Below are 27,880 nucleotides of genomic sequence, written 5' to 3' on the forward strand. Positions count from 1 at the left end.
CAATTTCCAAAATACTTGGGTGATTATAATTTAAATCATTCACTCGCTGAGCCTTATTTCCAAAATATGGAAAACATAAAAATTCAGCATACAGTACATAAAACGAAACCGTGGTTATGTAACCTTATCAGAACTTGTGTTGGGGCACCATATTAATTTAAGTGTAGACAGAATACCTACAGTTTTTTTGCAGTGTATATTAATTTATTGAATAGCATTAGAACATTTGAACTTTCAATAGAAGACTTTTCAAAAGGCGAGCTTCATATGTAACTGTATTCTTCCCCTGGTGCAAAGGAGTTTCCATCAATGGTTGGTCGGCAATTGTTTTAACGTCTTTTCCAAATGCTGAAAGATAATTTCAAAAATATTATTTTGCATTATTATACTGGATCTTGATAAACTAATTTGATTTCTCATTAGTTTAAGAGGTTATAAATCTGGCACATAGAATAATGAGTGGTGTATCACATCAGGAGAATATTCATTCCCTATTTATATCGGAGAATTTCTACTCTAAAAATATAATTTAAAAAATATGAATACCGTCATTCAATTTTAGAAAGGTGTCCGATTAGTTGGATCAAATTCAATCATGTCAACTATTTAACAATAGATAAAGTTATAACATTTTTAAAGTAGTACGGTGCTACTTTTCTCACAAATTCAATTTTAGTCTTCATTCACACACTAGAATAGTAAAAAGTTCAATCAATGTTTAAATAGTTAATGTTCGTAGGCAATATTTCACAAGACTTGAAAAAAATACGTTTCATTGAGTCGTTTGAATATATTTCGGCTTTGAGTCCAAGTATTTCTCAAGCCAATTTTGTATTCTCATACCTTCGCATTGCTCCAAAAATATAATACATTCTTGGAAAAACGTATCCCTTGCCACAATAGTGTTTTTTGCTAAATTCTCGATGAGAGAAAGCATACAACGTTTGGCATAGAACCTGTACGGAAAAACACGAATAGATAGGTTAGTTACAATATATAAAATATGATAATATCCATAATTATAATCTATTGATCCATCTATACCCAATTCATTGAAAAAGATTGAGGGAGGGACAACAGGATTAATATTATTATCAAGTAAGAAGTAAAATTAAGAAAAGTGACACCTAGTTCGGATTTCAAGGTTCGTTTTATTCTACAACTAGGAATTTAATAAAGTTTTTGTATTCTGGGATACTTGTACAAAGCACGTAGAAATGATTTGTTTTTCAATTTCTGTAGGTATGGGATCCTCATGAAATTCTCCTTATCCCTCTATTCATCTAGAATTCGCTAGAATTATTTTGAATTAATAAATCACAGGTAGGTCCCCTGAATTTTCCGTAGTGTTAGTTGAGTTGAAACCACCAGCTGTCCCGATTTAGTTTGAACTTTTCATGGGCAAAAGAAATTCAAAACTATAAAGCTTTATCACTTATTTTATAAAATAGGACCTATTCAATAATTTATTCAAAAAGCAGCCTAACAATTGAAAGAGTAAAATAATACTCGGGTTGTATTAATTGAAGTAAATGATGTACGTAGGCCTACTCACCAAGTGTCAGTACCCAGTTTCTTATTATAAGGCTCCAAACTCTTGATTAGACGAGATATTCCGAATTCATAATTGCCTTTAGCACAGTACAATGTCCTGCAAAGAAAACCTTTTCATTAAAAATGTTTGACAACCATTTCATGCTTATTAACACAACTGCAGTTGTTATTATAGCCTGATTATTAGACAAAATCCAAATTATCAACTTCATCAACTTCATTGGAAATTTAAGGCTGTGCAAAGGCTAAAAATAAACTCTCTACTCGTGATATTTTTCAAAGTTTTTCGATTTGTATATCATCAAGCTATCAAAATGAAAAGGTTTTCTCAGGAAAACATTTTTTTTTTTTTTGATCATTACATTTTGAGATATGAGCGCCTGAAGTTTGAATTTTTGGGACAGAACATTTCAAATTCGGTAAGAGATAAAATTTTCTGAAAATATTAATTTTTGAAAAAAAGTTATTCAATTTACTAAAAATAACTCAACTAAAAATTGAATAACTATCTTAAAAATTGATATTTTCAGAATTTTTTGTTTTACTAGATCAAGAATACCATGAAGAATCTATCCTCTAAATCTCATGGATTTATCTCTTACCGAATTTGAAATGTTCTGTCCCAAAATTTAAACTTTAGGCGCTCATATCTCAGAAAGTAATGATCAGAAAAAAAAATGTTTTCCTGAGAAAACTTTTTCATTTTGATAGCTTGATGATATACAAATCGAAAAACTTTGAAAAATATCACGAGTAAAAAGTTTAGTTTTAGCCTTAGCACAGCCTTAAAACCTTGTGACTGCAAAAATATTTACAACATGAGTCTTCAGGCTAGTAGATTATTTTTATTTCCGTTTAGTAATCATTAATTATGAGCGTCATAGCATTTGAATGATTGTGCAATAACTTATTGCGCATATATCCATGTTTGAAATGTTTAAATAATCTGAAAGTTTTCAAGTAGCCTAATCTTAAGGTGCGTACAGACTTTCGCTCTGCTCCGCAATCGAACGTCACTCGAGCAGATCGATTGATGATCGACCGGGGAGCAAGAGTGGAACGCGAGAAGAACTAACATCTCCCGTAACGTTCATGATCGGAGCGAGGGCGGAACGTGTTGGAGGCGCGTATATCTGTACGCACCTTTAGATTCTGATTCAGTCTAATATCAACTGAAGTTTTCAAGTAATTGAGGCTCACCCAATCACCAAATTGACGATACACAAGTGGAAAACTTTCTTATCTGGTTCCTCGTAAGCAAGTCTTTCCTCCTCTTTCTCTATTTTTCTCATCAACTCTTCAGCTTCGTCATTTTGCGCCGTCATTATGTAAGACACGCACAGGTTGGCCAGAACTATTGCGCTCACACTCAATATCTGCAAAAATATTTATTTCATTCAATTACAAAAATACTTTGTTGAAGAAACAAGCCCTTACTATTTCCAACACAATTTTGAAACATATAGTCCAAATTTCTGTTTATGCCAGCGGTATTTTCACTTCAAGAATAATCGGGAAGAAATCAATGACCAATTATGTTGATAAGATTATATATATTTATTTATTCATATTTATAAAAAAGAAATGACACTCACTGACTGACTGACTCACTCACTCACTCGCAGAACTAAAAATCTACCGGACCAAAAACGTTCAAATTTGGTAGGTATGTTCAGTTGGCCCTTTAGATTCGCACTAAGAACGGATTTGAAAAAAAAACTCCAGAAATACGCCCAAAATCTGCGTTTTTCCAGCGTTTTTTAGCGTTTTCTCAGCTTTATCGAGAACAAATGAACAGAAAATGTTCAAATTTAGTACAGAAGCTCAGCTAGGGTGTAATAATTTTGTGTTAGAAGGAATTTGAAATAACGGCAAAGATACACCCAAAATTAGCGTTTTTTGCGTTTTCTCAGTTATTTCATCAAGTAATAGACACAAAGTTTTCAAATTTGGTACAGAAGTTTAGCTTGGGTCTAAAACATTTTTGATGAGGTTACTATAATATTTCATCAAAGATACGCCCAAAATCAGCGTTTTTCCAACGTTTTTCTCAGCTTTTCTGCCTTTTCTCAGTACTTTGACTTTCTGATGAAATGAAGCATGCTCAAATGAAAAATGCAGGCGAGCGAAGCGAGCCCGCTGATCTCATTCTTGGACGATCCAGTCGGGGTCCAGGGGGCGGAGCCCCCTGGCTAGACGGATATGGCGAGCGAAGCGTGCATGACGGCTAGTTTATAATTGACCGAGCGAAGTGAGGTCTAAGATTCAAGTCGACGGTTTGGCATTTCTCTTAATATTTAAATTTTTATATTGCGCATTCACGGCGAAACGCGGTAATAGATTCCCATGAAATTTGACAGGTATGTTCCTTTTTAAATTGCGCGTCAACGTATATACAAGGTTTTTGGAAATTTTGCATTTCAAGGATAATATAAAAGGAAAAATGAGCCTCCTTCATACGCCAATCAGACTATAGAATTATTTATCATAAATCAGCTGTCGAGTTGACTATAAATTGCATGCCATGACGCATGCAATTCAATATCTCAATGTAACTTGGTAAAAAATTAACAGCTGTGTAGACTATAAATTGCATGCCTCATTGAATGCAATTTTTATGTACTATTAAATAGGATGCAAAGAACTTATAACAGCTCGTCTGGGCGCCCCGATGTCTTCTGGTTTTCTCGCGCTAAATTCTGGAAAGCGTTATATGATAATTGAAGCATGATCTTGTGTAAGCATGATCTGATCAAATAAATAGTTAGTGTATCAGTGTGGAAGTGCTTATGGTTTGGGACGTCGTTATAACTGCGCGAGGTTTACTGTTCATAGAACTACTAGTATGTTAATGTAGAGTTATACAAGGTGTACCGGGTGCCAGTAAGTTACCAAGATATTCACTGTCAAGGTGTCTATACATTTTTGGACCCCTTTGTACGGCAGTATCATGTGACCTGGCTTGCTAAGTGTTCAATTTCAGGGCCGGCCTCTGGCATGACCTGCTTTTACGGCCAGCCGGGATCCTGACAAATAATAATAATCATTTTTATTTCCATTAAGATGTGTATTAAAGAACAACAAACAATATTATATAAAATAATATTAATTACACTGTATGAATAGGTGATACAAAAGTCTGTACATAGCTAATGTCGTGAAAAAAAAAACAAAATATCACTTCTACCATAGAGAAACGATGGCATATGTAGATATCCCATGGTATAGGGCGTTTATGTCGCAACTTTTACTGTTATCCCAAGCCGATAGTTCACGTAGTTCTTTCCTATGCAGCTGTGTGACGCTGGTAGTCTCTCAAATTGTGCCGTTCATACACTATCACCCCAACAAAACAGTAAAAATTGACAGTAATCAGCTTGAGATAACAGTAAAAGTTGCGACATAAATTCCCTATACCATGGGATATCTACTTACGCTATTGTTTCTCTATGCTTCTACACATCCACACAAACATCTGAAAGGAAATAATTAGGTATTCCCGAGGCAAAGGCCTATATGGGAGTCCCAGCCTAAAAAAATAAACCAGAAACACAATTACAATTTGTATATGAACAAAAAGATAATAATAAACTGAGGTAAACTTATGTATTATTTACATTAAAATATTAAATGTTTGATTTAATTAGTTATTTTGTGGTAACGGTGCTTGGTCGGGCTACAACTTACTAATTTTGTGTTGTCAATATTATTCAGAATCAGTCCTTTACTTGAATTATACACTATTGGAATCAACTGTAGATTTCGGAGTCTAAGAAATATATTATCAGTAAAGTTTATAATTGAATTTGAAATATCAGTACAGTAGAGTGGCACTCACATTGTTGTAATACTTCTTGACGATGGGCTCGTAGAATCCGGTAGCCTCCTTGAACTTGTTGTCCTGCATGAACAACACGTGGGCCACGTGCAGTCGCCACGTGTCATTCTCGTTGCAGAACTCCACCGACTTGTGGAAGATGTTCTCCACGGCGGCGTACTGATCCAGCTGCCAGTAGATGCGAGCCTGCGCCATCAACACCGGAATGTATCTGCAGCACACACATAAATCACATCATCAAAGTGTCATTGCACCCAGGTATTATGCTGCTCACACATAAATCACATCATCAAAGTGTCATTGCATCTAGGTGCAAGTACTCCAGCTGTCAGTAGATGCGAGCCTGTTCCATCAACACCGGAATGTATCTGCAGCACGCACATAAATCACATCATCAAAGTGACATTGCACCCAGGTATCATGCTGCTCACACATAAATCACATCATCAAAGTGTCATTGCATCTAGGTGCAAGTACTCCAGCTGTCAGTATATGCGAGCCTGTTCCATCAACACCGTAATGTATCTGCATCATACACATTTATTTATTTGCCATAAAATAATACAGATTGATAAAATAAATATTTTAACTTACAAAATGGCACTACTGGCAAAGAAAACTTGTGCGCCGGCAGTGAGTTTGAACAACTAGGTACAGCAAACATGTCAATAGAAAAAAAGAGCTAATTCAAACCACTAGAATAAATAAAACTGGAAACCAGGTCACATCTCAATACTTACAAACGATAAGACAAAGTAAAAAGTAACAAAATCATAAGCAAATGACAAGCTCAAAAAGACGAATTCAAGGAAGCCATGACAAATATTTTTTTAAATTTATAACACAAGAATGAAACACTACATAATTGATATAGATAATTTAAAATAAGCATTTATCCTAATCCAATCCAGTATAAGATTCATTATGGATTTTTTAATTCTATTAATAATGAATTCAGTTGGGACCTTATTTATAAACAAGTAACACTGATATTCAAACTGACGTCTACATACACTTAAGCTGGTAAAGTCAATATCAAACTGTAATGGATTGGAGGGTCGCAAATTATATGGATCATTCCTTAAGTGCAGGATAACATTATATAAATTGAATTTAGTTTGATAGACAACTTTCAGATAGTAAAGGGGGAAATAATTTGAATAAAACATGATAATAAAGAATTGATGAATGCCTAGAGTTGAAATAGTTTGACTACAACATTTTCGGTCTTGATCCAGTTTTCAATTTTTGTTTTAGAGGGTTTTATTTTTATAAAATGTTCTGGAATAATATTTATTAGTTTATTTACTATGTAGTTGAATTGTCTTCTGCATATAGTTAGGCTAAGTCAGTTCGAGGAACAATATATCTGTTTGCAGATCTGAAAATATAATTAGTTTGTTGCAGTGTAAAGATATCTGTATGATTGCTGATATATTTAATTAGATTTCTAATATATAGCTGTTTGACTGTCATAACTCCAAATTCCAGAAAACGTTGGTGACTAGGGTATCGTCTGGGCACTCCCAAGGCTGCCTTGAGAATACCCTTTTGAATAGCATTCAATTTTTTAAAATGTGCATTGAAAGCGCCACCCCACACCCTAATTCCATACTGGAAGACTGACTGAGCATATGCTAGGTATACCATTTTACTTGGACCTTTGTCTTTGAGTAAGCTCAAATTATAAAATTTGTGGATCATAAATTTCATTTTGCTACACATACTATTTATATGCTCATTCCATCTTAAATGAATTAATAGTTGTTTGGGTTGGAAACGAGCCGCATACAATAGATGGACAGGTACAAGTTATAATGACCCTTCAGCGGCCTCTCATTGTTATTAATTCTAGACATTATCGTGGCCCAATATTAATAAATAACAAGTTCCCACTTTGAATAAAATATTGGTGGAGCATTCTGGTTACCTAAAGGCACTGTCAGATGTAAACAAGCGGTAGCCTACAGTGTTGGATAAACACACACATTACTATTGATGATATGAGCAGATTCAGTTTAAGTAAGAAAATATTATAGTGTGAATAATGAATAATAAGATCATCACCATGATCTCACCAAAGCTCTGAATTAGAAATATTGATAAGTAACCCCCTGCCCAAATAAATAGAAACCTCAACATCTAATGCAAAATAAGAATCCTTTGCCATTCGACGCATATCTTGTTTTATTTCAACCCAACAACTTTTTATGATCTGAGTGGACACATTTTGAACAAGGACAAAATGAATGAATGATTCACTGTTTTGTGGAGATTTTCATTTCATGTTAAGAAAACTGTAGGCCCTTCCACATATCGGTGGTGGCCATCGTCCACGGCTCCACATTCTCCACTCAACTTTTGCATCGGATAAACCATTGTGAATAATACGGTTACAAGTATTTAATCAAATATTTCATATAGTAAATACAAGAAACAGACCTGCTGGCCGCTATGGCTTTGTATGAAATGAGCGCTGCTATCCTGAGATTGTCAGTTTGGTGTAAGAGTAAGCATTCCTCACCAGCAATTAGGAGGTACTGGGTTCGATTCCCGGGCTGACAAATAATTTTTGTATAGTAGCGCTCATCGAATTTCCATCTAGCTGTTTACCCTGTTGTCAATATTTGCAGTAGCAGAATATTCTTCTGGGTGATTTACAGCATTTAATTGGGATTTTCGTTTAGTAATAATTACAAGAAATTCCTCTTACTTTCTAAGGGAATGAAGTATATTTTGAGAATACTTTACTTTTCGAGCGTATCCTCATAGTCAGCGACCGCCTTCTTCATGGCGGAGTCCTCATGCATCTCCCTGGCCTCCTGCACCCGTTTGGTGGCCTTCCTCAGTGACTCGGTGTGCCGGGATGCAATCTCGTCGAATTTGCGGTACGCTTCCTCGGGTGACGATTGCTGCGTTATCAGTGCGTCGAGGAAGTCGTACAAGTACTGAAACAATTTCAATAATATTCAATTAATCAAGAATAATATTATTTTAATTTGATGGAACGTGATTTTCAATCAAATTATTCATTAATTTTCATTCAATCAAAAATAATATTATTCTAATTCAATCAAAATTGATTATTCAATCCATTTTAGAACGTCAAGCAGAATTATAATTGAATAATTCCTATCTCGAAGGGTTTTATTCATTAAAGGGATACTGCTAGCATAGCTACCTGCCTTCAATATTCAAGTTCTAAAAAACTCATTAAATTCGCTGAAAATGATTAAACGAAGTAAGCTAACATGGAATATCATAACTAAGTATCATTGATTTCCTTATTTTAGCTCACAAGAGATGAAATTCCATAACTATATTGCAATAATAAGTTAATATTTTCAATAATAAGATGTCTTTCATGATAGATAGATAGATAGATAGATACATTTCTCGATCCATGAGACATCTATAGATGCATGAGATCACGTCAAAATATTAGAACACATACATAATAGAGTACTAGTCAAATTATTATGCCTTTATGGTTTCAATGGTTTTATAGCATTACAGGTCCATGCTGGATTCAGGAAGCTGAAAAAACTCGTCAACATGATAGAAGGGGTTAGCGCAGAGCCACGTGTGTAGAGTTTTCTTGAACTCTATGGTTCTCATGTCTCTAAACTTGAGGGGTAATTTATTAAATAAACGTCTACCCATTATCAGATGGCTGGACCTTAGCCTTTCCAGACGGACAAAAGGAATGTCGATGTCATGACTATGTCGAGTGTTAATCCCATGAACGTTCGATCTACATTGGAGCGTTTCTCTATACTTATGAGTGTGAACAAGGCTACTGAATATATACAGATTCACTACCGTAAGAATGCCTAGCTCAACAAAAAGTGGCTTACAGTGGGCTATTCTATCGGCTCTACTCATTATTCTGATAGCTCTCTTCTGCATTATTAATACCTCTCCAATCCTGGTAGCATTACCCCAGAACACCAGACCATACCACAGAACCGACTGGAACAGAGCAAAATATGAAGACTTTACATATTCAAAAGGCACACATGACATCAAACGCAGTAAGAGGATAAATGAGAGATAAATGAGAAAATCATATTTAACTTTAAATAACATCAGTTAGAGCAATAGACAGTTTGGTTATCAGCTATCAATCTATGGTAATTCGTCAGTTGATAGTATTTAAAATTTAGCTTACTATTTCTTGTATAGGCCTACCTACTTGACAAACGATCAACAATAATTCTTCTAGAATTTGAGATAGAATTAAATTTTGAGCAGTAGCAGATAGTCTTTCTTCTAATTGGAAAATAATATTATAATCTGTCATACTTGACATCAAGATCCATTCAATTTTATTGAAATATTATTTTGTGAAATGGAAATCTGGTCGCGCATTTAATTATTAAATGTAATTGATAAAGCGAGAAGATCTCCAATGTGCAAAGATGAAACGCCTGCACGGAGACGTTTGGTTTCCCCTATCTATTGATGTGTGCGTTGGTCTTAGGGCCAAGCCACACGAAGGGGGTTTTCAGGCGCTTTAAGACGAGTCGGCAGGACTGGAAGCTCTCCGATTGGCTGATTATCAGCTGATCCCCGAGCGCCTACCCAATCAGCCTATCGGAGAGCTTCCTGCTCTGCCGACTCGTCTGAAAACGCCTGAAAAAACGGTTTGTCTGGCTCGGCCCTAAGCACTTACAGGAGACTTGTGAGTGAGATGAGTGCATGTTATTATCTTGGATCACTTACAGGAGAGAGATACTTGTAAGTGAGATGCGTGTTGTCAGCGAGCACATCAGCTGCCATGTCATAGTACTCATAGCGGCAATAGAGCAGCAGCAGATTGCCGAGTGTTTCGGGTGGAAACGGGTTCTGTTGCAGCAGAAACTGCAGCTTCTCGAATCCGTCGCTAGGGCGCGTCTCCATGTTCATCAGAGCCTGGTTGTGCAGAGTCACTGCGTCCAGCTCCTCTTCAGATCTAGGTGGCATGTCGGTCAGGGCTATTCTTGCTGCTTCCACTAGAACAAAGGAAATTGAACAATATCTTAACAATAATAATTGATCAATTTAAACAATTGAACAATAATTAGATTTAAGCTAAAATTACTAGTTGATCGGAAGAAACTCCATCCTTTCAATCCGAAACAAAGTACTTCTGTACAAACATATATTAAAGTCATTATAGACGTATGGTATACAACTGGAGTGATCCGTGGTCTAGTGGATAGAGTGCTTGCGTAGCAGCATAGAGATCCCGGGTTCGAACCCTCTCATTACCAGAAGTTTTTTAAACAGATCACTCCCGTGTTATCGGATGGGCACGTTAAACTGTCGGTCCCGGCTGAAGTATGACAGTCGTGAGGCCCATTGACGGCTTAAATTATATATTCAGGCGGTGGGACCTTCCCGAAAGGGACTCCCCACCAACAAAAGCCATACGAATTTACTATTTACTGGTATACAACTTTGGGGGTGTACCAAAGACAGCAACATCAATGTCATACAACGATTCAGCAATATGAAAATACATTGCACGATGGAGGATATTATTTTAGGAAACGACAAAGCAGTTTCTGTGGCTAAATTTTGGAATAGTATTCGACTCTGTGTGCCCCCAGACACGAAAGAAGAAGAATGACGATTCCAAAACAAAGAGCTAAGGAACATTATGAATACTCCTTGGTTAGTCAGGAACAGCGATCTTCATAGAGACCTGCACGTCGACCTGCGCTGTCCACCGAGATCCAGAGGCATGCGGAGAGGCACGAGGTGCGATTGCACCAACACGACAACGTCGAGGCGATCCAGCTGCTAGACAATGGATGGTTGATGCGGAGGCTCAAAAGGAGGAAACCGTTTGAACTATAGTGAGGTCCACGTTATAATGGTAGTGTTTGATTAGCTATCCTCGTCTATCATTCGACAAAGCGGATAGCGCTATCTCTTTCTCGCTTTGCTCTGTTGCCAGAGCATCGTAATCATGAAAAATATAATTTCTCGCTTAATAAAATGAAATTATTGATAAAAAAATTGATTATTTTAAACGAGAATGAATATTTAATATTACATCAATAAGCCTGTATCAGCTACCGTCTATAGAAGGCATTGTTAAGACAGAGGATCGGCAACGTTATTCTCCTATCTTTCTCCACTGCCATTACAACGTGGACCTCACTATAGTGTAGTGCTTGCTCAAGTAGTGTCCAGTGAAAGAGCAGAGCAGTGATTGAGTGAATCTAGCTTCCATAGTGCAGTCAATAAGAGTACATATTAATTAAACAATAGAAGTAAGAGTTTCTAATAAGAAATTCACTGTTCAATTTTCAAGTAGTATTTTAGGATGGGAAAAATTAGCTCATTAGTCTTTAGACTGGATGGTTATAGTATTGACCAATAGAAAAAAAAAGGTTATAAATAATTGGATGCTCTTCAAACTATCATTGAAAGTCATCTAGAAGGGATGCAGACAATCCCAAGTGAATCTAACTATAAAAAATAAAAACAGTTTGAATATACTAGCATAAGTTCAAGATCATAGGGCTAAAAAATGTAAATTTTCAAAAGATCTTCCAACAATTAAGTTAAATTTGGCCGGATTGCACAAACGTCTGTTAGATTGTTAGATTTCAATAGCAATTAAATACCAATAGAATCAAAGCTTCAGAAAGCTTATTTCAAAAAAAGTATTCTTGTATGTAGTTCTCCAATGAAATCACCATTAAAACTCAACAGAATTTGTGCAACTGGGCCTTTGAATGTTTGGGCCTAAACTTTCCTTTACCTGATTTTATCTGATACTCAATTGCCGCCTTGAGATTGAAAGCTTCGATCAGTGCTGTCTCATGCAGAGTCAGTGTATTACCAACACTGCGAACCTCTATACCTTCGGTCGCCATTCCTATACTCAGTTCAGGATGTTCTCTGATGCCTTTCTCGATAATGTCACCTGCAAAATGATTAATAAAATTCAAATAATTCTTTATACCTTCAAATAAAATTTGTACTTCACTTAAACAATAATTCAACTCAATTCCTGCACAAAGACCAGACGTCATAGTGTTCCAAGATCAAATAGAACTGAATCCAAGTAGAAAATACAAAAACCATAAGCTCTATCTCTAATTATATTTAATCGTTTCAAAAGTCTTGAGGAATTTAAATGCACATTAGGGCTACTTCCAACTAAGCAGATTTGAGACTTGAAGGAAAAAATCTGACGATTCATAATAGTTGAAAGAATAAGACATTGATGTTGTTAATATTACTATATTTGTTTAAAATCAATTTTATTTACAGAACCAGGTTTCATGACAACATATATCTGCCATATCATCACCTGAACTGATGTGGCAGGTGCTGCTATAACAGCCTGGTTCTGAAATTTAAATTGATTTTAAACAAATAAAGTGGTACTGACAATATCGATGTCTTATTCTTTCAATTATGTAGAAATACCACATTATCTCTTCTCATACAATCAGATTTATAGTAGCCTATGTAGCTATGATATACATTCTTTTCAATTTTTTCTGTATTATGTTGGAGACAAAAATGTCCAGTATGATTAGGTTTTATGAAGAAACTCTTACTAAGAGTGAAGGGAGAAATATTTTCAAGACCTCTGACACAGTTTATGGTGAAATATTGTGATATTTTAATGATTGGAGAATGTTCAAATGAAATGGTTTAGTTGAGAAGTTGATATTGTGGTAATTATTCATATTAAATAAGATGTCATATCAAATGATTATCATATTAAATAATAATTAATTGACAATTTCTTAGTCTTCTTATTTAAAAAATCTGGTGTGGCGCACTCACACAACTTTCCTTGCCGTTATGAAAATTGATCACCTGACGCTAGTGTTCCCGCGCATTTCAAGTCTACTACCGTATTCAAAGATTTGAGCCAGCTGGTGACAGGGCAATAACGCTGGAGACACACATGAGGTCTGCTATCTCTTCATAGTGAATGATTTAATAGAATCAACAATAATTTGCAATTGAATAATCACATTTTCTCGAATTTCGAGCTTATTTTCAATTTTAGGTGAAAATGTTACTGAACATTAATTGTAGAGATTTTCATGCTCAATCTACTCCACTTGATTTTTTTTTTGTTTCAATTGTATCTGAAGCCTGATAATTGGGAACCTATCTGCATTGATGGGGCGGAGCTCCTGAAATTTTTACAGATATGGGACTTGTGGCAGTTGATAGAGCTTATCGATGACTATTTTAGGTATGAATTTGATCAAAATCGTTGGAGCCGTTTTCGAGAAAATCACGAAAAACCCTGTTTTTGACAACATTTTCGCCATTTTAGCCGCCATCTTGAATTGCATTTGATCGAAACTGTTCGTGTCGGATCCTTATAGTGAAAGGATCTTAAGTTCCAAATTTCAAGTCATTCCGTTAATTGGGAGATGAGATATCGTGTACACAGACGCACATACACTCATACACACACACACACACACACACACACACACACACACACACACACACACACCACACACACACACACACACAACACACACACACACACACACACCACACACACACACACACACACACAACACACACACACACACACACACACACACACACACATACAGACCAATACCCAAAAACCAGTTTTTTTGGACTCAGGGGACCTTGAAACGTATAGAAATTTAGAAATTGGGGTACCTTAATTTTTTTGGAAAGCAATACTTTCCTTACCTATGGTAATAGGGCAAGGAAAGTAAAAAAATGGATTGCCAACTATCACATCATTTATTCACCTGGCATTCTTCAAATGCGTTATCACATATAGGTAAGAAACTTCCAGGTCCACATCTATAAACGGTTCTAAGAACTGTCTTAGCGAATCACGTTTCGCTATTGGTTGCCTAGCAACGAATAAGAATCTTTGAAATAGCTACTATAGTGAGGTCCACGTTATAATGGTAGCCTAGTGTTTGATTGGCAATGGTATTGCTGTCCTTGTCTATCATTCAACAAAGCGGACATCGCTATCTCTTTCTCGCCTTGATCTTTTGCAAGATCGTCTTTTAACAATGTAGAATTAATGAATAATTAACAAAATATTTCATCTTAATTATGAAAATATTGAAAAATATAATTGATTATTTTAAATGAGAATGATATTACATCAATAAACTGTATCAGCTACCGTCTATAGAAGGCATTGACAAGACAGGGAATCGGCAACGTTGATCTCCTATCTTTCTCCACTGCCAATATAACATGGACCTCACTATAGAATAGTTCTGATTGGTACAGCAAAGCGTGCTCGACTAAGAATCTCTTGAGAATCGTTTATGAAATGATTCTCTATATCTTAATAATTAAAGATGGAAATAGACATCGGAATCATTCCGTAATAATTGTTAATAAATCTATTGAAAAAGTGAAATTGATTTTAAATCTCACCAATATGCTTCATGGCTGCACCGTACTCTTTGAGTCGGTAATAACACAATGCCACGTTGTAAGACAGGTGAGGGTTGTATCCAAGAATCATGAGAGCTGTATTGAATTTTTGTAAAGCATCATCATAGCGACCTTCCTGCAAAATATTTTTTTAAAAAATCATTCATCTAGGGCCGTTTGCACAGTCAAAGCTTAAACAGAATTAAATCAGCTGGTGGCTTAAACTCAAAATGAAACACATTATAACAAACTAGACTTGTTATAAACTTTAATCAAGTTTAAAATGAAATTAAGTTCAAACTGTCACTGTGAAAACGGCCCTTAGTTGAAAACACGGCAGAAAAATTAATTCAATTAAGATACTATGTAGCATATTTCAATAATTATTATAGGTGTGTATTTCTAGTAGGTAAAAATAAAATATAGCATTAGAAAATATCCCATGGTATAGGTAGTTCACGTTCCAAGTAGATTTCTTGTTAACTCAAGTCGACTAATGTCTATTATTAATTTTTTTGGGGGGAAAGAGTGTAAGAACGGCACAGCATGAGAGACTACCAGCGTCACATAGCTTTATGAAAAAGAACTACTAGCCCAGTCAATGAAGGTCCAAAAAAGCAATTTCGATCCGAAAATTAAATAAAAGCTGAATTTCTCACCATCGATAGAACCCTCCCAAAGGGTCATTCCCCCAAAAGTCCCAAGAAATCCCCCTGGAGCTTTCCCCCCCAGCCCCCCCAAAGGTGAAAAATGCAGGTGTTCACGGAAAATCAATTATCTCTGTAACCATTTATCTTAGAAAGTCCCATTATACGTCAATCGATTTGTTACATTATAGGCTACAATATTTGTCATTTTCATTTTTTCGATTAAACTCACAGTTTTCTCGATAAAACTATATATATGTCGAAATTTCAGTTTTTTTTTATTTGCATTTTTAGTTTTTTTCGATTTACTTCTCAGCAAGTGATTTTTTTGGATAAATGAGCTCTCCAAAAAATTTAGCCTCTTTCATTGCGAATCCATTGATGTATATATTTATGTATTTGAGATTTCATTTGACGCTGTAGGAGGGGAACAGCCGACGCGGCACCGAGCGGCTGAGCCGTCTCACCGTGCTTAACGACTGACTGCTTTTCCGGCGCTATGACGCTCGCAAATATTAATTTTTTATTGTATCCAGCAAGCGTTGAATCCTCAATTTCAAGTCTGAAACCCCTGTATCGCCAAATTACCAAGCTTTTGATAATATTTCTCAATATTTTACCGTCATTTATATATATATAAATAATATAATGCTTTTGGTAATATATGAAGTGTCAGACTCCATCATATAAGTTTTGTCAGCTTTGGTTCAAATTGTATTAGTTTTGTCAGTTTTTTTTTGAACTGCACGTGTGCAGGAATCATATGTTTGAAAATCGATTTCAGTTCAACAATGTATGGCCGAGTTCAACATGACCAGTTTAACAATTTTGTGATCGAGTGTTAGAATATTAGTCGGTACGTTCGTGTCTTTGCTCTTTAGTTTTTTAATAAGTGGAATAGTCCTGCGTTGAAGAATAACTCATGTGTCATTAATTGTGTTCTTCAATTTGATTCATAATTATTATAATTTATTCAATACAAAATTATTTGCTATTTGAAAAACTTATTATACGTGGTTTAGTCGGTCTGTTTGATGACTCTCCATTTAAAACTCAATAATTATTTTTTTGTCTCTGTTACTGAAATATTCTTCAATTATTAATAGAAGATGATGAATGGAAAAACTAGTCCATTGTGTGTTTTTTGTGATAAAGAACTTCAGAGCGATGTGGTTGTCGTGGAAAAAGGATTGAAATTGATAATTGAGGTGAGTCTACAACTCCATGATGGTATTAATAATAAGTTGAATGGATTCACTAGTATCTCTGTTCATAAAACTTGCAGGCAGAGATATACTCATCCATCAAGGATTCAATCTCTATTAAGAGAGAAAGAAAAACATGTAAATAATCCTCCATTGTGTCCATTGGAATGTTTGGACAATGAATTTAATTTCAAAAATGATTGTTTCTTGTGTGAAAAACAAGCTTTTTTCGATCCTAAAACTCCGCATTATCGTCGAAAATCTGTACATTTGGTTTCGACTTTAGAGATAAGAGATAATTTATTTAAAAAATGTGATGAACGAAATGATGATTGGGGTAGGAAAGTTAAAAGTAAACTTCTTAATGTGACAGATCTTGTAGCACCCGAAGCTCGTTATCATAGAAATTGCTTTAACGATTTCTATAGAGGTTCTCAAGGTAGTAATAGTGTAGGGAGACCAAGTATCACTGGTGAGGGGTTCATCAAACTTTGTGAGTATATAGAAAAAAGTGATGAGTGTCAGTTTACTGTGGATGAGCTACAGGGTAAAATGATTGAACTTTCCAATGGTAAGGAGAACTATTCTCAAAAATATTTCAGAGAAGTTCTGACAGATCACTTCAAGAATCGCCTGCATTTTTCAAAAACTGGGGGAAAAGTGAACATATTGAGCTCTTCATATACAACAAAAGAAATAATTGAGAGAATTACTGGTGGTAAATACAGAGATCATGAAGAAGAACGAATGAGGATAGTTCTATCTGCAGCTGATATCATCAAAGAAGATATTCAGAAAATGCAGTACGAGTCGAATCAGTATCCCAGTATGGAGGATATAAAATCTGGAGGCGAAAATTTGATTCCTGGTATGTACAAAAGTTTGATTGCATTTGTTCATTTTATTCATAAATAGTTTATTCTAATATTCTATTCACTATTTTTTATAACATTTTTCTGATAGTATTGCCCACATGAGCTCTAGGCTGAATTTTTGAAAGTAATTTGAAGTTTTCATCCAATTCTGAGAATAATACTAGAGAATTTTACTGGAGAATAATTTTTCATATTATTTTTAGCCAAATATTTCTAACTCGAGTGTGTTTTAGTTATACAATTCCAAATACATTGTTGGTCATGTTACAGGCAGTCTGAGAGCTTTTACAGCCAGACTTTTGGAAAAGAAAAAGACATCATGTGAGAAAACCATTTTAAGAAAATGTGCTGTATTGAACCACGCAATAGTTTCTTCCATAAGGCCAAGAACATTCATATCTCCAATTCTTATTGCTTTCGGATTGACTATTCACAGACTTTATGGATCGAAGCATCTAATTGATTTACTGTCAGCAATGGGAGTCAGTGCATCGCATAATGAAGTGACGATTTATATGAACTCACTAATAAATGCAGGTTCACCAGAAATAAATAATGAAGCATTCATCCAGTACGTATTTGACAATGCTGATGTCAATGTCAGGACATTGGATGGATTAAATACTTTTCATGCAATGGGTGGAATACAATGTATAACACCAATTTCTTGTATTGAAACTCAAGTGAAGGTGCAACGTTTCAAATCGGGAGCATTCAACTGCGAGACAATTCGAGAACTCTCCTATGCCAAGAGAAAATCTAAGAGTGGACTCTCAAAAATTTCAATCGAAGATGTAGGGTCATTTTTTCCTTCTGAATGTAATATTGAACTTGATTATCTCATGTTTCCAACTAATATGTTATGGCTAGCTGGATCAAGTATTCAACCTGGGTGGAATGGCTTTATGACGGCTATGAAAAGTAAGGAAAGAGACTGTGAGACCACATACGTTTTAGGACTACCTTTCATCAATCTGAGCCCTAGCAATCCATCAACAATTTTCAGTGCACTCTCGTATGCATCAGAACAATGCCGGAAAAGGAATAGCGCTTGTATAGTGACTTTTGATCAACCATTGTTTCTTAAGGCATCAGAAATTGTAGCTTCTGCCGAACAAGATAGTGACTTGGCGAGGATTGTAGTAAGGCTTGGAGGTTTCCATCTATTGATGTCTTTTCTAGGATCAATAGGGAAAATAATGGAGGGCAGTGGTTTGGAAGAGCTGTGGGCCACTGTGTATGGGCAATCCACAATTAATCACATGTTAAATGGACATTCTTATGCAAGATGTGTGAGAGCTTATAATCTGACTGCCGCTGCTCTACTAAATGTAATGAAGGACAGTTTTCCAGATGTGAAAGAATTGTTCGATTCTTTAGAAAAATATTCTATTCAACTTCTTAGAAATGAGAGGGAGGAATCAGATATTCTTCAAGAAGCAGATGTCATTGAAGCCTTGAGGAAGGTGAATGAATGCTTCAATCACATAAAATCCTTGAGCAGGACAACAAGGCTGTGGGTGAATCTTATGAAGTGCATCGATCTTATCATGAAATTCATTTTTGCTGAGCGTACAGGGAATTGGGACTTGCATATGAGCACTACTGTAGAGATGCTGCCATATTTTCATGCTGCAGGACATCTACCATATGCCAAGTCAGCTCAACTTTACGTTCAAAACATGTCAAAAATAGAATCAAAACTTTCTACAACAGATTTCAAGAATTTCAAAGAAAATGGTTTTTTCACTGTTCGACGAAAAAAGGCATATTGGTCAGGAACATGGACCGATATGTGCATAGAGCAGAATCTGATGCGACCAATGAAAGCTGTTGGTGGTCTCACTCATGGTAGGGGTATAACCAGCAGCACTCTCTCCAAATGGATTCTTGGTACACCCTACTTTCTCAAAGTACACGAGGCAATCGAAGACTTTCTCGGGACTTCTATACAATACAACGAGCAGCACGCAGAATTAAGAGAGTCGAGGAAGCTGATAGATTCACGAGATTTGAATAAATTCACAACTTGGCTGAATCAACACAATCCATTTGCGCAGCTCTCCGGTGAACTTGTGTCATTGGCAACTGGTTTTGTTTGTGATGACTCGGTTAATTGTGATCAGGCTTATGAAATAGGGCTCAGAACTTTGAAGAGAATCGAAGGAAAAACTTTTGGAGAGCTCATATTGCACAGAAAGGACATGGTAAAAACCCAAAATGAATCAAAAAAAGTGAAATGTCGATATAAAGAAGTTTTTGTGAACTCACAACAGCTCTTTAATCGCATATTGTGTGTTTGTGACAGTCCAACAAAATTGAAAATGTATTTAGAATACGAGTTCTCATCCCTCCCACCATCTATATTCGACGATTTCACGCTTCGGAAGGGCACAAAATCCTCAGCAATGAAGATATTTGAGGAAGGTATTGTAATTGGAATAAGTTTCAATAATCCTTATTATGTTTTGGATGAAGGTCATCTGCTTCGATCATCATGTGATTTGGACAAAAAATTCAACGTATGGAGAAATCTTGAAAGCTTATTACCGGTATGTGAATGAAAAATATGGTACAAATGTTGTGATTGTTTTTGACGGCTATCCTGATGAACCAACCACGAAAAATGAGGAGCAGAATCGAAGGTCAAAATCTTCATCATGCGATATCCGTTTTGAAAGAAACACAGTATCTGTCACTCCAAAGGAAAACTTTTTAGGAAACAAGAACAATAAGAAACGCTTTTTAGATTATCTGCAGTTGGAGCTACAAGAGCATGGTTTGAGAGTGGTCAAAGCGCTGGACGACGCTGATTTAGACATTGTGACAGCAGCAATCAATGAAATCAGACCTGATTGTGAAGTAGTAGTTGTGAGCTCAGACACTGATGTCATTATGCTTCTAATTGCATTGGCCCCTGCTTCAGGAAGCAATATATTTTTCCAAAAAGAGAATGGTTCATCTGTAATGAATTATTCAATAGACACATTGATTGATAGATTTAAAAATTCAAGGAAAGCTCTTCTTTTTGCTCACGCCGTGACTGGTTGTGATACCACATCTTCATTTTTTGGTGTAGGTAAGCTGAGAGCAATGGAGATGTTAAAATCAGCTGAAATACTCGAATCAACAGAGATTTTTCTGAGAGAAAATTCATTGAAGGAGGAATTGATTTTGGCAGGTGAGAAATTTGTTCTGAGATTGTATAAATTGAACAAATTTTCCTCTCTGAATGAAGCTCGATACTACAAATTTCTGGCTCTTACTAAAAAGAGTTCATTGAAAAGTGACTTCAATCTTGCCAAGCTGCCACCAACCACAGAAGCTTGCCACCAGCACCTCTTGCGAGTATATTTACAAGTCCAAAGATGGTTGGGAAATAGACTCTCTGCCACGGATTGGGGATGGAAAGTTGAGAACGTGAGGCAGCTTGGAATTAACAAGAAATCCTTAAAGCCAGTAGTTTCAATAAAACAATTTGCGCCCGAAGAGATTCTCCATCAATGCTCTTGCGCTTGTAAAAATGAATGTGGCAAGCATTGTGGTTGCAGAAGAGCAGACATGATTTGTACTGCTATGTGTGAAAATTGTAATGGACTCTCATGCTCGAATTCAGCAATCTGCCCTGAAGAAGAAAGTATGGATGCGTATTCAACAGCATAAATGGAATAGATGTGTATATAATGTATGATAGATAATGCATATTATGTGAATGGATTAGATGTGTATATAATGTATGATAATGCATATGCAAATGGAATAGATGTGTATATAATGTATAATAATGCATAATATGTGTGTAAAAATGTTTATATTGTAGATATTGACATAGAGGTAGGGTAGATGGGTAAACAATGAACATTTTTAGGGTGGGAGGTGGGTCCGTGATGCTGATCAGCTCGTATTATCATGTGATAATTACTAGCAAAAGCTGCCGGTTAAGTCAGTCCGGGACACGGCGGGTCCATAGGTGGTGGATAATGGAGAAACTCTTACAATTCCATAAAGAGTTAGGGAACAAATAATATCCCCCCGAACCAAAACTGACAAAACTCATATGATGCAGGAGAACTTAATATATTATCAAAAGCGTTATAGTATTTATTTATATTTATTTTTAGTAGTAGAGTATTATAATATATAATCAATAGCTTGGTCATTTGACAATATGGGTGTTTGTGATACAGTAGTTATATTATTGTGATTGTCACATATTGAAAATGCATGTCATTATTGGTATTCCAACTGGCAAAGAAAGCTTGATTTACATCATCAATTTGGTTGAATATTTAAAATTCCAATATTTGGAAGACTTGAAATTGAGGATTCAACGCATGCTGAATAAAAAAAACGAATATTTGCGAGCGTCATAGCGCCGGAAAAGCAGTCAGTCGTTAAGCACGGTGAGACGGCTCAGCCGCTCGGTGCCGCGTCGGCTGTTCCCCTCCTACAGCGTCAAATTAAATCTCCAATACATGGATATATACATCAATGGATTCGCAATAAAAGAGGCTAAATGTTTTGTAGAGCTCATTTATCCAAGAAATCACTTGCTGAGAAGTAAATCGGAGAAAACTAAAAATGCAAATAAAAAAAAACTGAAATTTCGACATATATATAGTTTTATCGAGAAAACTGTGAGTTTAATCAAAAAAATGAAAATGACCAATATTGTAGCCTATAATGTAACAAATCGATTGACGTATAATGGGACTTTCTAAGATGAATGGTTACAGAGATAATTGATTTTCCGTGAACACCTGCATTTTCGAACTTCAAGGGGTGCTGGGGGATGAAGCTCCAGGGGGATTTCTTGGGACTTTTGGGGGAATGACCCTCTGGGATGGTTCTATCGATGGTGAGAGATTCAGCTTTTATTTAATTTTCGGATCGAAAAAACCTTTATTGACTGGGCTATACTTGGGCTATCAACTTAACATAGAAAATTGGAACATAAACGCCCTATACCATGGGTTATCTACTTATGCTATTGTTTCTCTATGGTATCAGCTAGTATTTTTAGAGCTATATGTATATAAGCCATACAGCAGCAGACAGACGGAGGCAAAATTCCTCCGCAGGTGTTTTGCAACGAATTTCACACAGACGTACGTCGGTCTCCATATGTCTGTTCACGTCTGCATGCAGACTTTTGATTTTTCTCCGTCTGTCTGATGCTGTGTGCATCCGCCTTTAATGCATTTTTGTAGAGAGCAAATAATGTGTGTATTTAAAGACAAGTAAAGTGGAAAAACAGAATAGTTTTTTGTGCAACTAGTGCGCAAAGTGACAGTTTGCTGCACCGAAAGAAAGGAATGATGGTTTCTTGAGTGCAGCAAACGAACTTTGCGCACGTATTTCACATTAAATTTTTCCTACAGTTACCATTGAATATGAAAAGTGGGTAATTATGGGTAAAATTCCCTGAAATCCATCAAATGTTTTTCTGTGTAATTTTATTATTTAATAAAAAACCTTAATTCATTTAAAATTGAATAATAATAATTGAATTATAATGATTAGTAATTCAATTGAAAATTTATCTGTTTGCTTGAAGGGAGTTTATCTTATGTAAGCATTGAAATGACTATAATCAAGGCAACGCTGTTCTCCACTGCCATTATAACGTGGGCCTCACTATGAGTGTTACCAACTTAATTTTGATTTTTCTGCACTGGTGCTCCATATAACCTACTAACTATTTTGCGTTGTCATGCTGCAAATCTGGAGTACTCACTTTGCGCACTAGTGCGGAAAAGTGATTCTTTGCGGCCTGCAATAAGTGCAAAAATGGTTACTTTTCAAGGTATCTGTAGGAAAAGATAATTATGTACATAGGTTCAAGGTTCTACAGTCGTCTTGTACATTCATTCGCAGAGAAGAAAACATTTCTAACTAATGAAAAATTAAATATTAGAAGCCCAATAATATGAGAAATGAAACGTATTATAATTGAAATAAATATTTTTCCTACAGTTACGTTGAAAAGTGGCCATTGCTGCACTGATTACAGAACGCAAAGAATCACTTTTCCGCTCTAGTGCGGGATAAATTTTTCTGCACTCTAGATTTGCAACATGGCAACGCAAAATACTTAGTAGGTTATATGGAGCAACAGTGCAGCAAAATCAAAATGAAGTTGGTAACAGTGACTGCTGTGGCTGCTATAGTGAGCAGAGGTGCAACGAAGCACAACGCGCTAATTATTATTCATTATATATTATAACCAAGGACAACAATTTTATTCAATTTGACAATAAATTAAGGTTTTTATCAATAATAAAATTACACAGAAAAACATTTGATGCATTTCAGGCAATTTTACCCATAATTACCCACTTTTCATATTCAATGGTAACTGTAGGAAAAACTTAATGTGAAATACGTGCGCAAAGTTCGTTTGCTGCACTCAAGAAACCATCATTCCTTTCTTTCGGTGCAGCAAACTGTCACTTTGCGCACTAGTTGCACAAATAACTATTAAAATTTCTATTGATAACTTACTTTGTATAAGATGCAACCATGGTTTATCTCAGTGTCGGTGTCATCTTCAGGGCAGTTCTCCATCAATGCCTTGGCACTGATCAGATCTTCCTCTCCATATTTTATGGCTGCTTTCAGCTTTGTAACCTGTCGGATATTTAATTATTATTAAATTCAGCTATGATTTTATAAATACACAGATTACAAGATCTATATTGTTGTGTTCGATTAACAGTTTTTAATACCAGAAGTATTTTACAAAATAAGGTAGGCTAATATGTTTCACAAATCAGAACCATTAAACAACACCGCAAAAGCTTTGATGAGATCACTTCAAACTTTTAGCATTGGTTGTGTAAACGGAGGGGGATTGTTTCTTCTCTTCTATAATATTTGCTAAAGTTTACTGCTATCAATTCATCTACCGGTATTTGAATCCTCTATTGGTTTGGAGCTTTTAGTGGATTTGTTCATTCAAATGCACAGATTATCATCATTATCTAATTGTCACCTATTTTAGCAACTAGTAACTACGAGCCAGGAACTTCAATGAAAAATACTAATAAAATTCAACTTCAGGTTTATTGAACTCTAAAAATAGGTGGAACGAATTAATAAAAGTCAGGTAACATGTCAAATTTTCAAACAGAACAAAGTTATTCAGCAATCGATTCAGGTCAAGAAGACATACTCAATTTTTAATCTATACATTTTGGGAACCTGCTAACTTGCTGCATTTAAATTTGGGCCTCGGTCATTCTATGAAATTAAATTATGAGCTTAAGAAAAACAACAAAAGTCCGGCACTCACCATTTTAACAATATTCAAACTTGGACTCTTCAGAAACACTCACATACGCTTTTAATAAAACTCACTATACTTGAACTCACACGCACAAATAATTTCCTGTTTCTACTCCTACTAACTCTATAAAATTTGGTGTCCTATTCAACTAGATAAAAATTACTGATAACTGAAAACATAACAATTTGTCCCTCTGAATGGGAAATGGGCCCATTCAGAGGACCGAGGCTCGCACACCGTTACATGTTTTCCCAGTTATGTCTCAATTCCACTGAGGCCTTTTCACTGAAAATTATTCTTCCTCCACGAGCGTCGAGCATAACTTTCAGTGGAAAAGCCAAAGCTGCAAAAAGGTCAATGGTCAAAGGTCAAAAGGTACAATTCCCAAATACAGTAGCTTTTTCGACAAGAAATTGAAACTGCATTTGAAAAATGCACGAAAATTGCTTTAACTTTGACAACTAAGCAACAAGTTAGCAAATTCAAAGAAGACAGAGTCAATTCTCAGACTAAAAACGCAGGGTTCAACGAACAGTAAAATCAAAGTTCATTTCAGTTCAAAAACCTGAAAAATAATATAAGAAACACACAAACAACTACAAAAATATCCACTCAATATTCACACTATTACAGTTGAATAAGAAGCGGTGATGTTGTTTTTAAAATGCTGAAAGTTTGAGATTCACTTAAAAATGTCAACACTGGTGGAATGAAAAGCACTGGTGTTAACAGCCTGATTGCAGGTGACAGGAGCCAAGTAGTGTTCAAAATAAACAGAAAAAACGAGAATAAAGTATTTACATGTTCTTAAAACCAGTATCGTTCTATGAGACAAAACTCTAAAAGTACTGTACTATATTCTATAACAAAAATAATTTTTTGTGTAGTTGAGAAGTTGATACTGTGGTAATTATTCAGAGATTGATTTGGTTTATCAGATATTGACAATGGTGTAACAACCGAAACCGTTCATTCTAACTTTCAAAATAAAATCGGTTGTTTTTGACAATTTCCTAGTCTTTTTATTTAAAACAAAAATCATCTTTCATCTAAATTCGTATAGTTTTTCCTGATATTCTATTCTCATTTTTATGTAATCTATTTTTTGAACAATCAGTTAGGTACCAATTGCATTTAGCTAATTTAAATATTTCATCCTAAAGTTACCATTTATACCTGCGCATAGAACGCTGGCTCATCAATCTTGGCCAGCACTTTGAGAGCCTCCTGGTAGAGACATGCCTGGTACAGAGCTTGGGCATAATACAGCTTATAATCCTCCTCATCAGGCAATAATATTATCAGCTGTTCGTAGCAGTTGGCTGCACTGACAAAGTCCTGTATGTAGAAGTAGCAGTAGGCAAGTAGAGATAGACAGGCTCTTGACTGGAAAATTACATAAAATGTACTTTGAAATTTGAATTAAGCGGTATCAGAATGACAAATGACATAAAAATGTACTTTGAAATCTGCATTAAACAGTATCATGATGATTTTTCTAAATGTACACTATGACCCGAGAAGTTGTGTCATTTCTTCATATTAAGGTGGAATGGAATAAGGTGGAAGTATAAGCAAAAAGACCACTGATGAAGGAAGCTGCTACCCACCCACCAGGAGATGTGCCGGGCAAAGCCCGTTCTCAGCCGGAGCTTGAACATGTGATTCCTTAGATGCATTGAAACTTTAGTTTATTGACTCAAATGTATTATATGAAACTGACAACAACACCTTCATTTCACCCCTTTGTTTGTCTTTTATGAACAGTTTATTTCTCTTTTGAGAACACAAAATGTTTCAACTCCAAAACAATTCTCAAGTACTTGAAAATATATCGTGTAACTATAATTCTACTTTAATTACAATTATTATTTTTTGCATATGAATTAAATTAAGGCGAATAACAACCAAGTTGATACTGACACTTGTATTTGTCTCCAAGGTGTTGACTAGAACTTGTATCGCTTCAGAGTACCGCTGGTCCTTTATCTGTAAAAGAACAAACAAAATGTAATACAGTACAAAATAAGTTACATTGGAAAATATACAGGGTCTGTCCCAAAAATAATGTCAATCGATTTTTCCAACCTTGACTGTACATTCCAGAGTGCTGTGGAAAACTATAGTGGTGGGGGTCTTTGGAACAATTTCGACCATTGTGAACCATCTGTCTCCGCCCTGCCATAGAGTTGTTACAGGCATTTTTGTGAGAGACCTTTTTCTTAAAAATTTAGCGCTCCCTCAATCAACGCAGTATGACAAGGACCCAGAAATTTCAGGAAATTTTATTGCTGAAAAGTATGAATACCCCGGACTTATCTCCAGTGATAGTGAATTACTGAAGCATTTTATGAAAGGTCTTAGTCCTTGTCACACTGCTTTGATTAAGGGAGGGCTACATTTTGAAGGAGAACGTCTCTCACGGAAATGCTTGTAACAAAATTCTCCCAGGCATGGCGGTGACATAAATGGTTTGCAGTCGGAATTGTTCCAAGACCCCCCAGCACCAGTCTCTCACAATCAATGTAATATTTTGAAAAGAAATCACTAGAACATTTGATATAGATACAATAAATGATTATATTATTCCCACTAAACTAAACTATATTGTTCATATTTGTAGATTAATGAAGTTACCATTGAATAAACAGTCTTTGTGTACTCTCCATCTTTAATCTGCAATCCTTTGATGAAAAGCTTGCTCATATTCTTGTAAGAAAAAGGTACTTTGGGTATGGAACTAATCTGGATACATTCCGGAGATGAAAAACGTCTTATTATTTTAAAAAATCTTATATTTCAGCGAATAAAGACAACATTAAAAAAATGTGCTGCATTTAAACAGTACTGTTACCATGGCAACGGGCACCCTATGCCAGTGCCTCTAGAATTGTTACTTTTTCATTGAATATTGAGCGAATTATTATCTATCTGTAGAATTATAATTGTTCAGATTGATTATGAAAATTCATTCAATCATGAAATGAACCATATAAAAATCAATAAAATATGATAATATATTTTTCAGCAAGACAAAATTCTCAATCAAGCACAGCCTT

The 27,880-nt window shown here is 35.5% G+C and overlaps 1 protein-coding gene across 1 annotated transcript; it reads right to left on the reverse strand.

Annotated features, from left to right (window-relative positions):
- Positions 1 to 182: 182 nt before the first annotated feature.
- Positions 183 to 27,698, reverse strand: LOC111048815 (tetratricopeptide repeat protein 30A). The gene is made up of 13 exons (XM_039425475.1): positions 27,459 to 27,698; positions 26,745 to 26,810; positions 25,998 to 26,207; positions 24,038 to 24,163; positions 14,807 to 14,942; positions 12,150 to 12,314; positions 10,118 to 10,386; positions 8,144 to 8,340; positions 5,393 to 5,603; positions 2,755 to 2,930; positions 1,556 to 1,651; positions 844 to 956; positions 183 to 348 (listed from the first exon to the last, which is right to left on the reverse strand). Exons 1-13 carry the CDS (start codon positions 27,525 to 27,527, stop codon positions 218 to 220), a joined length of 1,965 nt encoding a protein of 654 aa, XP_039281409.1. The 5' UTR covers positions 27,528 to 27,698; the 3' UTR covers positions 183 to 217.
- Between the last annotated feature and the right edge of the window lie 182 nt (positions 27,699 to 27,880).

This window comes from Nilaparvata lugens, chromosome 4 (assembly GCF_014356525.2).
Source record: "Nilaparvata lugens isolate BPH chromosome 4, ASM1435652v1, whole genome shotgun sequence".
Taxonomy (NCBI): Eukaryota; Metazoa; Arthropoda; class Insecta; order Hemiptera; family Delphacidae; genus Nilaparvata; species Nilaparvata lugens.

What these genes read in the sequence shown, in the direction of transcription:
- LOC111048815 (XM_039425475.1), bottom strand. Translation starts at nt 27,527, where the DNA reads ATGAGCAAGCTTTTCATCAAAGGATTGCAGATTAAAGATGGAGAGTAC. An exon ending in AGCCAGCGTTCTATGCGCAG is followed by an intron (nt 24,164 to 25,997) that starts GTATAAATGGTA and finishes AATATCCGACAG; the next exon opens with GTTACAAAGCTGAAAGCAGC. An exon ending in ATTTTTGGAGCAATGCGAAG is followed by an intron (nt 349 to 843) that starts GTATGAGAATAC and finishes ATTATCTTTCAG; the next exon opens with CATTTGGAAAAGACGTTAAA.